The following is a 12,730-nucleotide window of genomic DNA, read 5'->3' as shown; positions in this document are numbered from 1 at the left end:
GTTGAAAATAAACACGGTCCATGACCCACTTTTTGTCTCAGAAAAGTCTGAATTATGGGTTTAATACAAAGCTGTTCACAGAACCAAAATCTTTAGTCTTCGGGTTGGAGATCTCTCAAGTGCCAGGATGCCAAATGTGCAAGCTGCTGCAATAGCCATGAGATTCTAATTGAAGGGTGGGAACTGATGACCAGTCTGGGTGGGGGATATTCTGCAATTTCTTCAGGGCTGGAGGGAGAAGGCAAAAGGAACTAAAGAGTCCCAGATACCACTTAAGTCCCTCTAAATTGGATTTATCATGCTGGGTTTGCCCTGATCTTCCATTTCTTCTTTTTTTGTTTTTTTCTTATTTTTTTTGTTGTTTGTAAACAAACATATTTCAGCTAAAAATAATTGTTGTCTTAACTAAGAAATGTAAAGTTATGTGTTAGTGTAGCAATGAAAAAAAAAGGTTTTTAACTGAATTTAAGTTCATTTAAATGTGTTCTGTTTCTGTGTCTTAGAAAGAAATGATAACTTGCTAATGAATTTTCTTTGTTGATGTAGTACATGACATTGACTGTTGTTTTTTCTCTTTTTCTGTAATTTTTTTCTTCAATCAAACAATGCATCTTCAATACAGATCCCAAAGGAAAAAAGAGACAGGATGAAGAAGGTGAAAAAGAGAAATCTGGCTGGCGGAAAGAAACATTGACAGATAAAGATGGGGCTAAGAAACCTAAACGCAGAGAACATCTTAGTGATAAAGATCATTTTATGGATACTGGCATAGAAAAAGATGACTGGTACAGAAATGGCCAAGAAGGCAGTCAAGGCTACTCTGCTGATGTTGATGAAGGACGTATATTTCTGGGAAAAGAGGGGCTACGCAAAACATACAGAGATGGAACAATGGGGCCCGGGCAGTTTTCTGAAGCAGAGAGAGATGGAGAATCAATGACAGATGATGATAGTGACATTAGACTAAAAATTTTAGGAGGGAAAAAAGGTTTAAGGCCTGTACACAGCCAAGATTCTATGACAGGTAGAGCAAATACTGGTGATAGAACAGGAGGAGCAGATGAATTGTATTCTGTGGATGGCAGGGATGAGGGCATGTTGGATGCAGTTGATGTTGACATGGATGATGCAGAAGGTATGGATTCTTGGCATGGCAAAAATGATAAAGTAGGTGATAATAGTTCTAGAGCTGGCTTTGGTGGTATCAAGAAATTAGGTGCTACTGATGGAAGTTCTGTGTTAGATGGACTTGATCCTGATTCAACCAGAGTGGGAGACAAGCATTCCCTGTATGGTAAGGATGATAAGCTAGGTAGGACTAGATCTGGTAAGAATGCTGCCGGTACTGAGACTGCAGGAGGAATGAGATCCCCCTATAGCAAGGATGGTCTGCCTACTGTGGCTGGTGTGAGTGGAGCCAGTATAAAAAGAGAAGGAGAAACAGGGGCTCCATATGGAATGGATGGCTTAACAGCTGATGCAGGTGGTCATCTAGGTCAGGCAGGAAGATCTGGCTTGCTGTATGGCCCAGGTGGTCTCCCAGCTGGAGATGGGGCTAGAACTGGTGCAGGTGGAAGTTCTGCAGGAGAAATGGGGGTACTCTATGGTCCAGATGGTCTACCAGTTGGGGCAGGTGTTGACGATGCTACTGCAGGTAAAATGGGAGGGTTCTATGGTAAACATGGACAATCAGGTGAACCCGGGGCTGAAGCTGGAAATTGGGTTAGAGCTGATGGAGCCGGAAGACAAATGGGATCACCCTATCAAAAGGACGGTCTCCCAGATGGAGCTGGGGCTGGTGGTGCTGGTGTAGGTGGTTTTGGAGGTGTTGGCTCTCCCTATGGAAAAGATGGCCTTCCAATGGGAATGGGAACTGGGGCTGGTATTGGTGGTACAGGTGTAGATGGCTTTGGTGGTGTGGGGTCTCCCTATGGAAAGGATGGTCTCCCAGCTGGAGCTGGGGCTGGTGTTGGTGGTGCTGGTGCAGGTGGTTTGGGAGGTGCTGGGTCTCCCTATGGAAAGGATGGTCTCCCAGCTGGGGCTGGTGTTGGTGGTGCTGGTGCAGGAGGAATTGGCTCTCCTTATGGTAAAGATGGCCTTCCAGTTGGAATGGGACCTGGTGCCAGTGGTACAGGTGTGGATGGCTTTGGTGGTGTGGGATCTCCCTACGAAAAGGATGGTCTCCCAGCTGGGCTTGGTATAGGTGGTGCAGGAGGAATTGGCTCTCCTTATGGAAAAGATGGCCTTCCAGTGGGAATGGGAACTGGGGCTGGTGTTGGTGGAGCTGGTGTAGGTGGTCTTGGTGGTGCTGGATATCCCTATGGAAAGGATGGTCTCCCAGCTGGGGCTGCTGTTGGTGGTTCAGGTTTAGCTGGTGCAGGGGGAGTTGGTTCTCCCTATGGAAAAGATGGTCTTCCGGCTGGGGCTGGTGTTGGTGGTGCTGGCGTAGGTGGTTTTGGAGGTGCTGGATCTCCCTATGGAAAGGATGGTCTCCCAGCTGGAGCTGGGACTATCGCCGGTGGTGCTGGCGTAGGTGGTCTGGGAGGTGTTGGATCTCTCTATGGAAAAGATGGCCTTCCAGTGGGAATGGGACCTGGGGCTGGTGGTGCTGGTGCAGGTGGTGATGGCTCTCCCTATGGTAAGGATGGTCTTCCAGCTGGGGCTGGTGTTGGTGGGGTTGGTGTAGGTGGTGCAGGAGGAATTGGCTCTCCTTATGGAAAAGATGGCCTTCCAGTGGGAATGGGAACTGGGGCTGGTGTTGGTGGGGCTGGTGCAGGTGGTTTGGGAGGTGTTGGTTCTCCCTATGGAAAGGATGGTCTCCCAGCTGGAGTTGGTGGTGCTGGTGCAGGTGGTGCAGCAGGTATAGGTGTTCCCTATGGAAAGGATGGTCTCCCAGCTGGGGCTGGTGTTGGTGGTGCTGGTGCAGCTGGTTTGGGTGGTGTTGGGTCTCCCTATGGTAAGGATGGTCTCCCAGCTGGAGTGGGTGGTGCTGGTGCAGGCGGTTTGGGAGGTGTTGGATCTCCCTATGGAAAAGATGGTCTCCCAGCTGGGGCTGGTATTGATGGTGCTGGTGCAGCTGGTTTGGGTGGTGTTGGTTCTCCCTATGGAAAGGATGGTCTCCCAGCTGGGGCTGGTGTTGGTGGTGCTGGTGCTGGTGGTTTGGGAGGTGTTGGGTCTGCCTATGGAAAGGATGGTCTCCCAGCTGGAGCTGGGGCTGGTGTTGGTGGTGCTGGTGCAGCTGGTTTGGGTGGTGTTGGGTCTCCCTATGGTAAGGATGGTCTCCCAGCTGGAGCTGGGGCTGGTGGTGCTGGTGCAGGTGGTTTGGGAGGTGTTGGGTCTGCCTATGGAAAGGATGGTCTCCCAGCTGGAGCTGGGGCTGGTGTTGGTGGTGCTGGTGCAGCTGGTTTGGGTGGTGTTGGGTCTCCCTATGGTAAGGATGGTCTCCCAGCTGGGGCTGGTGTTGGTGGTTCAGGTTTAGCTGGTGCAGGGGGAGTTGGTTCTCCTTATGGTAAGGATGGTCTCCCAGCTGGGGTTGGGGCTGGTGTTGGCGGTGCTGGTGTAGGTGGTTTGGGAGGTGTTGGGTCTCCATATGGAAAAGATGGCCTTCCAGTGGGAATGGGAACTGGGGCTGGTGTTGGTGGTGCTGGTGCCGGTGGTTTTGGTGGTGTAGGGTCTCCCTATGGAAAGGATGGTCTCCCAGCTGGGGCTGGTGGTAGTATAACTAGTGCAAGAGGGGCTGGATCTTCCTATGGAAAAGATGGTCTATCAAGTGGTGCTGCAGCAGGGGTAGCTCGTTCTCCTTTTGGAGGTGAAGAAGTAATGGGTTCACACCACGGTCGGGGTGCTGGGCTGAGCAGTGTTCAAGGATATGGAGGTGGAGCAGGAGGAGCTGGCTTATCCTCAGAAGGAAGGGGTTTTGGTGGCTCTGCCATTGTAGGTGCTGGGTCTGCATATGGAAAGGATGGGGGGTCAGCTGGAGGCAGGGCTGGAGGGGGTGGTGTTGGCAGGTTGGGAGGTGATGGGAAGGAGTTACATCCAGCCTGGGGTACGGAAGGAATGGGAGGGGTTGGAATGGGTGGTGAATATGGGCTTGATTCACGTCCCGGCAAATCTGCACGAGGTGAAGCTGGAAAGGGAACTGCCGGTGATTTCAGAGGGCCAGGACACAAAGGCTCACCCCATGACAAAGAATCAGGTCAAAGGGATGGTAGGGGTGAGGACAGAGGTTTAGGACAGTTAGGCTCCCGTTATGGCAAAGATTCTGCCGTTGGAGGGGCAGGGGGCAAATCTCATGACAGATTGGGTGACGGGAGGAAGCCAGGTGTTTTCGGTCAAGGTTCACCAGGTTATGATCAGACATCAAACCTTTATGGTGGACCCTCCTCGATAAACCAGAGAAAGCAGCTACCCAGCCTTGATGTTAAAACAAATGACTTCTTGAAGAATACGGAAAGTACAGAGAAAAGAAGACATTATCGCCTAGATGATCTGAGAGGTATGTGTTTAACTGATTACTTCTGTATTGCTGATCTGTGCGTTTCGATACTAACAAGAGCAAGTGCTGGATTCTACTACTAGAGTGCCCAAAGGAGGGCTACAAGATGGTGTATAAGATGTGTATATTACTCTCTGTCAGTGTAGGACAGAATTAGCATCTTTCCAACATTTTCTTTTCTGGACACTTAGCACCACGCTGTCATGTCAACAAGCAGTTAATTGATGTCCGAGTCCAGAAAGGGGAACCAGCTGAGCTGTCTTGTGCTGTCAATAAAGAAGATTTGACAGGAACCTGGTTTAAAGATGGATTAAAGGTCAGTGTCCTGTAGCTGCTTTTTTCTTTGGCTATCTGTGCTCTGCTCTCTGGCTCTATGTCTTAAGTATCATGTTGAGGTATCTTTCCCTCTGCCGGTGTTACTATGGTCTCAGCATGGCCCTAGATGACTTCTGCAGGAGCTTGTTTAAGCTAAACTTCTGTCAGAAACTGACTGAAATTTCTTTGCATTCCTGCTGCAAGATATGTCCATTCTTGCTGACAGCAGGAGGCTTTGTGTTTTCCATTCTTTTCCATGGGTGAAGATGACATGGGTCTTTTACTTGAAATGGAATCCCTTTTCTTTACTTTGGTGCATGAGAAAAATATGCAAAAAAAAAAATAAAAATCTTCAAATGATCTTCAGGCAGGTATAACACCGAAAGTACTCTTTCAAATTAGTGCTTAAAATCAAGTATAGACGTCACATTCCATATCCCAAAAGATCATAACAGACTAGTTCAAATTGTGGGATCCATATGATACTGTGGGATTTCCAAGATGTCATCCTTGAGCCTGGGCTAAAGTGTCAGCATTAAGAATAGAAAATGAAGGTTTGGAGATAACGTTTTAAGATCAGAAGTCAAATTAGAATTACCATTTACTTTAATGGTCTTTGATTCAAGCCTCTGTGGGGAATATGGTGTTGAATTAGTTACCAGATAAGTAATCCCAGAATGTTATTGTAATTAAACACACGACATTCATAAATCATTTCAGTTACATTTCAAAATCCTGCCTGTTTGGATTGTCTTTTTATTTTTTATTAAGCATGGGTCCCTGTGTTTTATCTTGTAGTTAACAAGCATGGATGGAGTCATATTTGAAAAGCAAGGTCTAGTCCACAAACTAATTTTTAGCAAAGTGGAAGATATTCATGCTGGGAAATACAGGTTTGAAGCTGGAGATATAAAAACTGAAGCTTCAATTTTTGTTGAAGGTGAGTGATGCAATACATTCCCTCAGGACCTATAGCTGGTTATTGAGACTTTATTATAATAACCATCAATATGGGGAATGTTTTGTTACTGGTTGGTGCATAAAAATTTAACTAGGGAGCCTTTATGACTAGCTTCTACTACTAACTCAAAGATTGTGGGTGCACACATATGACTTTATCAAAAGGGATTCTTCATTCTTATATGTGTAATATGTTGCCTACGCAAAACTTGCTACAGTGAAAAGGACAGTATGATATCATGAATACTTTGTGAAAATTATCCTGTAGCAAAGTTGCATGCACGTGTGTGAAGTGCTGGGTGTAAGAATAAATGTGAAGGTCAATGAGTTTGCAGCATCATGAACTTCACTTTTTCAGGTTGGATAAGTCCCCAAAGAACCAAATAAATATATTTTGGAATATATGTTTGAAATATACAGCAACAATGAACGTAGAGAAGCCCTCCCCTCCAAGGTTGGCCTTATCCTCTTTGAACTGCGTTTTTTAATGAGCTTGTATTATCTGCTTAGATCCTCCACAGGTTGACAAAGTTCTCCTGAAAAACTTAACAAGTGTGCCTACTGTGGCCAAGGCAGGGGAGAACATAAAGATCAAGATCCCTTTTGAAGGCCGGCTGCCAGTCAGAGCAACATGGCTAAAGGACAAAATGGAGCTAGCAGATGACTCAAGGATTCGTCTTGATAAAACAGACACCTATACTATGCTGTCCATCTCCAACACTGAGAGAAAGGACCGTGGGGATTATAAAGTCAGGCTGAAGAATGATAGTGGCATCTTAGATATCGACCTAAAGGTTGAGGTAACAGGTAAGACCCCATAACATCTACAGTGTCTTTTATTGTAAGGCTTAGGAAGTGGAACCAGTAACGCTGGTCACAATCTTATTTAGGACTATTGGCTATTCCAAGATGAACAAGGCTATGTAATTTTCCAGTAAATTAAGATACAAGCAAAAGTTGTTGACGTGTTTCCTCCCCTTTAATACAAGACGACACAAATCTTGTTTGGTGTTGGACAGCCTCATCAGTTGACTTTTGAATGTTGGGAAATCGTGGAAGACAGGACTACACGCAACAGGCAAATCTATAATCAGATTATCAAGGCCAAATTCCATTTTACCATAAACGTCTCTGCTCTTTTGAAAGAACTGATGGTGTGCTTTATAAGTGAGCTGTCTTGGTATAATTTGTATGAGAACAATCAGCCCATGGAGCAAGTGCATAGCTTCCTACACCCTTATGAAAAGTTAGAGGAGTGGATGTTTGAAGAGGCAGTTCAGGTGCTTGGCCCTCATTCTGCAACTAGTCATAAGTACCATCAGAAACTGAATGTCCCAGCTGGTGAGCAAGAAACAATGTCTGCTCCAAACCCAGGAGTACATTTGGATTTGGAGCTAACCTGCTTGTGTTCATCTTTTCAGACAAGCCACAGCCACCTGCAGGACCCTTGAAAATTTTAGAAAGCTCTGCAAATGACATCACGATTCAGTGGAAACCCCCGAAGGATGATGGGGGCAAACCAGTGCAAAGCTATATTGTTGAGAGGCAGGAGGTAGGCAAGGGCGACTGGGTGGCTCTTGCAGAAACCCCCAGGAGCTGTACTACTTTCACTACCAACAAAGTGGAACGAGACATGAGCTACTACTTCAGGGTGAGGGCTGTGAATGCAGAGGGAACCAGCGATGCACTGGAATCAGAGGAAGTAAAGGCTGTCAGTAAAGGTAAGGAATAACTTTTTTTGTAACTGTTTTCTGCAACCCTACTGGAAATTATCAAAGCTGACATGAATGGAAACTCGCTGCATTTTGGATGTTGCTACAGATCTAAACCTGAATCATGGCTGTGAACTCTTCACAAAAATCTGTGCTTGCCAGTTGTAGCCTGGGATTCATTAAAAAAATAACAAGCATGGCCAGCAGATCAAGGGAGATGGAGTACTGCATCCAGCTCTGAGGTCCCCAGCACAAGAGAGATGTGGACCTGTTAGAGCAGGTCCAGAGGAGGTCCATGAAAATGATCAGAGGGCAGGAAGTACCTCGACTATGAAGAAAGGCTGGGAGAACTGGGGTTGTTTGGCGTGGAGGAGAGGACTTTGGGGAGACTTTGTTGCAGACTCTCAGTGGTTGAAGGGGGCTTGTGGGAAGGAAGGAGAGACTTTTTGCAAGGTCATGTAGTTATAGGGCAAAAGGTAGTGGTATTGAATCGAAAGAGGGTGGATTTTAGATGAGACGTAAGGAAAAAGTTCTGTGCTTATGAGGGTGGTGAGGCACTGGAACTGGTTGCCCAAAGAAGTTACGGATGCCCTATTGTTTTCAAAGCACTTCCATATAAATACATTGGGGAAACTTGGAAGAAGAAATAACTCAGAACACTTCCTTATTTTGCAAGTGTATCTGCTAATAATGAAACACTGTTCTCTTTCCAGCTACACCTGGTGCCCCAGAACCCCCTGAGATCATCAGTGTCAGCAAAGACACTATCACAATCTCCTGGAAAACACCTCGTAGAACTGGCAGCTCCCGAATCGTGGGATACATCATTCAAAAACGCAAGAAGGGTACCATGACCTGGGTGCCAGTCAACAGTGTGCCCATAGCAGGTAGGTAGCTTACTTAAATCCTGGAACAAGATGGAAGACTTGAAAAAAGCCATAAGTTCAGCTGGGTTCAGAAGGTAACATGCTTTGCAGCGTTGCTGCCTTCCAACTCTTCTTCAATCTCTGGAACTGAAGTCTTAATTTTGTGTGCAGAACTACTGTCCTTAATCCTCATGCTAAGAACTAGGCAGGCAGGAACTCAGAAATGCAGGGAAGGTAAAGAAACACAAGTGATATAAATAAGCTCCTAAATGTATTTGGGCTATAGCTATCAATTATCCATCAGGTGCAGACTAGGACCTCTTACCTGGTAATACAGAAGAATTTAGGTTTATATCATGAGGAAAAACAGTGGATATTCTTTCTGTAACTTAATAGCTCTCAGAGTCTGTTTGTTTTGAAAGAGAATACAATGAACACATCACAGTAGTATGTATACACTAGGATAGCGAAGGGCAAGGGAACTGGAGACAGCGGTGGACACATACGTGGCTCCTCAGAATTACGCAATCTGTAGTTTGCATGGATGCAGTAAAGTAGAACATTGTTGTCTTGCCACTTCTTGTTGGGGTACTCCTCACCCAAGCCAACATGCTTGTTTTCATTCTGCAGATAAGAAGCTGAAAATGACCGATCTCAAGAAGGGTCTGCAGTATGAATTTTGTGTGGCAGCTGTCAATGCTTCTGGTGTAGGAGATATCAGCGCACCGTCACAGCCTGTCTTTGCTCGAGATTCCATGAGTAAGTGAACAGCTGCTATCCTTCTGGCTTGGGAATATGTAAAGCTGAATGTAGACTGGGGATGTCATTGCACAGGCGATGTTTGTAAGTACTTTGTAAAAGTATATGAAGACAAAGATCAAATAATTGGGGAATGTTTCACGGCTGAGAATCCTTTATCTTCCTGAGGGAGGAATGGAAGGGTTTACTGTGTGATGTTTCAGTTAAGATATGACAGATGCCCTGTGCAGGAGCTATGTGGTGTGGAGAGAGATTCAGGATGGGTTGCAGACCATTTCAGGATTGTTGCAGACTGTACTGCATGGCTCACTGGAGCAGGCACCTATATCCAGGTTTGAAGAACTGGGACAAAACGGAGGCAAGGTAACAGGGTTATCTAGTGCACTGCAAGAATATTGGGGATCTCAGGAAGTGACTGAAAAGCTGGGGGTGGGTGGGGAGAAGTGTAGCAGGAATACTAGAAAAATAGTGTAAATAAAATTTATCTTTTCAGAACCTCCAGGTCAAGTGAGGGACCTCGCAGTAACCAGCACTGACAGCACTAGTGTCACCCTAACATGGAAGAGACCTGAAGCAAAAGATGGGAATGATGTGAAAGGCTACGATGTGGAGATACGGTCTTCTAACAACCTCGACTGGACCAAATGCAATGTTCTTCCTATAGAGGCGACCACTTACACAGTTAAAGGCCTGCAAAACAAGGAGCTATACTTCTTACGTGTGAGAGCCCTCAATGACTGTGGGCCAGGAGAAGCTGCAGAGCTTGAAGCTTTCATTGAAGCCGATTCCACTGTTGGTAAGTCTAGTGGGCTTCTTTCAGCATGAGCAAGATTGTTCTGTAGGTAACAAGATGAAGGCAAGATCTGTAGGTGGCTGTGATGATTTTCTTTAAAGTCCTAGGCTGTAGCACAGGGACAAGTACTACATTGCCCTTCTAGAATGTTATTTGGTTACCTCATCAAGAAATTCTAAAGGTAAAACTGTGTAATAGACTGTGTTTAGCTCCTGTTATTACTATACAAGAACCCTCAAAACTGTATTTCTATATGGATTTACATTTTGTCCCCCACACCCCACCATGGAGCTATGCCAAAGCGATGATCGCCAGACAGAAGCCACATATGTTACATTGACATTTTTTGTTTGTTTGTATATTTTTTAATTGAGAAGTAGAGTTTTCAGTTTATTATTTTAGACAAGAGATCCATCATGTCATGGGTTGAAGTGTATCAAAGAGCAAATTTATCCATGATTGAGATATCACACGTATACAAACACTGTTGTAAATGTAGTTTAACATCCTTTCCTCTCATATAGTCATAGTGCTAAATAAACAATAATAACATTTGAAAGGTGTAATGGCTAGCAAGAAACTTTGGTAGTGAATCAAGGAGCTTTTTTTCGATAGTACCCCACTGAGTTTATCAACAGCCTGCAGACTACCTGTTGGAAAGGCTAGCATATGCATATGAGTTTGTCAGCCAATGACTGTGTCATAACATACAATGTTTTGTTGCAATCACTGTCTTTTCCAGTTTCTCCCAGGTTCTTAATAGATGATACAGTGAAAAATTTCCTGATTATAAAAGCAGGAAATACTATCCGAGTAAATATTCCTTTCGAGGTAAGTTTTCAAATGTAATTCAGAAATTGCCATCTCTTTTTTTTTTTGTATATCAGTAGTAGACATGAAAATTGAGCTATTGTTTTCTTGGTGTGAAATTTTGCTTACAAGACACTCAGCAAATCCTTTAACCTGCCTGTGCTGTGTATACTTTCTGTATGAGGAAAACGACAACAAGAATTCAGCTGTCACGCTTGGTCTTAGTGGTTTATGAGACTGTGGTTACTCAGTAACCTCAGCAAATAAAGCACTTGTAATGCTGTCCTTCCAACTTCCTCAGTATTATCTCAATCTAGTACTGATCCGTCATACCTAGTTTAAAAATCAGTCGATTTCTCTCCATCTCCCTCAAAAGGCATTGGGGTAGCTTTTATAGCAACATCCTTGTGACTGTCTTACTAAACAGCAGGAATTAAGCCCTATTCCTTGAAAAATAGGCTTTTTACAGAAGCCCTGTCTACTTTGACATAAGCTTGGAACAACACAGGTTAAGCCTAGGTTCTCAGGAAAAAGCTGATGAAGGCAAAGTGTGCTTATTTCCTGGTCTTGCTCCAACTCATCTGCTCCTTTGGAGTATGGAGACCAAAGATGGAAGAATAGAAATTAACACTTTGAGGATGTTTTTCTTTTTCTTTCCTTTAAAAAACAGCAGATATTTTTTAAAGTAGAAAATGTTAACTACTGATATCATCTGTTTTTGCCCTAGCACACCTTGTTCGATATAGCTATTCCTGAGCACCTTAGTACAATGATGTTCTTACAGGAGATAGAAAGAAAAACTTGCAGAGGAACTCTTGAGCAGCTCTGTATCCAGGGCTCTTAGATCCATCTCTGGTACTTGTGTATGTTGCACATCTATGCGACACATTTGAGTATTTGGGACAAAATAATGAAGCTGTAGATGTAAAGATATAATTTAGAGGCAAAGCAGGTGGACTGTAACTGGTACTATTCTTCACAGGCATCTCCAGATCCAGAGGTGACCTGGTTAAAGGATGGGCTTCTCCTTTCAAACCGGGCTACAATAAGCACCAAAGATGGTACCTCCCAGCTGCTGATTAAAGCAGCTGAGCTGACTGACAGCGGCACCTACACCATTGAGCTCAAGAATGGGTCAGGGAAAAGAGAAACATTCAGCTTCCAAGTTCAAGTTACAGGTAAGTCACTAGCATGTGTATTTATGTATAAGTACAAACGCGTGTGTACAGATTTACAGTCGGTAGTGAACTGAGTTCAGCACAGTGAGCTCTGATGTGGTTAAGCAATGCAGGCACCAGGAGAATGAATACAATTCTCCATAAGATGCAGTCTGTCCGCTATGTGGTATCACTTGGCCCAGCCTGCCCAACAGATTAATCTACTGATTAGGAATAGACCTGGCTACCAGAGTGACTGCTTAAACAGATAAGGTCATGCAGATGAATAGTGTCAACCACAGGAGAGAGGCTCATGCACTTTTTAATGGTCTGAGCTTGGTCAGTAGCAGGCTGTATAACCTTAATTCATAGCTAGAACAACTCTTCAAGCTGTCTCATTAAGAGGTGAAAAGGTTTAGCTGTACCAACCCTCATCTCTTCCCTCTGTCCATAAAGAGGCTGTGGGTCTAATGCAGCAGAAGTTTCCCTACATCTTTAATATTACTTGTCTTAATCTGACAGATATCCCGCAAAACCCTGGACCTATTCTACTGCAAGAGAATGTGCCAAATGCAGTGACAGTAACCTGGGAGCCATCAGCATCTGAGAAATGGGAAAGCAATCTCTACTATACGGTTCTGAAACGTGAATCACAGAAGGGCGTGTGGCACGTGGTGGGTGACCTGATCTACACCAACAAATTCACATACACCAAAGTGATCCCAGGCCGGGACTACTACTTTAGGGTTGTGGCAAAAAATGAGTTGGGATCCAGTGGTCCATCTGAAACTGTGCAGCCTTGGAGAATTAAAAAAACAAAGGGTAAAACAGCTTTTACGTATAGCTATCTGTGTAACAATGTT

The 12,730-nt window shown here is 44.7% G+C and overlaps 1 protein-coding gene across 1 annotated transcript in view; it reads left to right on the top strand.

Annotated features, from left to right (window-relative positions):
* The window catches only part of IGFN1 (immunoglobulin like and fibronectin type III domain containing 1), a 34,260-nt gene that overhangs the window by 18,548 nt on the left and 2,982 nt on the right, over window positions 1-12,730 (top strand). The window contains exons 13-23 of the mRNA XM_082778367.1: window positions 623-4,495; window positions 4,687-4,811; window positions 5,609-5,750; window positions 6,281-6,577; window positions 7,192-7,491; window positions 8,196-8,369; window positions 8,979-9,107; window positions 9,601-9,903; window positions 10,643-10,731; window positions 11,693-11,888; window positions 12,390-12,689. Coding sequence (XP_082634493.1) covers window positions 623-4,495; window positions 4,687-4,811; window positions 5,609-5,750; window positions 6,281-6,577; window positions 7,192-7,491; window positions 8,196-8,369; window positions 8,979-9,107; window positions 9,601-9,903; window positions 10,643-10,731; window positions 11,693-11,888; window positions 12,390-12,689 — 5,928 coding nt within the window. The remainder of the gene's footprint in view (window positions 1-622; window positions 4,496-4,686; window positions 4,812-5,608; window positions 5,751-6,280; window positions 6,578-7,191; window positions 7,492-8,195; window positions 8,370-8,978; window positions 9,108-9,600; window positions 9,904-10,642; window positions 10,732-11,692; window positions 11,889-12,389; window positions 12,690-12,730) is intronic.

Source organism: Aythya marila, assembly GCF_965140915.1.
Source record: "Aythya marila genome assembly, chromosome: 24".
Lineage (NCBI taxonomy): Eukaryota > Metazoa > Chordata > Aves > Anseriformes > Anatidae > Aythya > Aythya marila.
The sequence above is the reverse complement of the archived record's forward strand: the minus strand, read 5'-3'. Positions and strand labels throughout refer to the sequence as shown.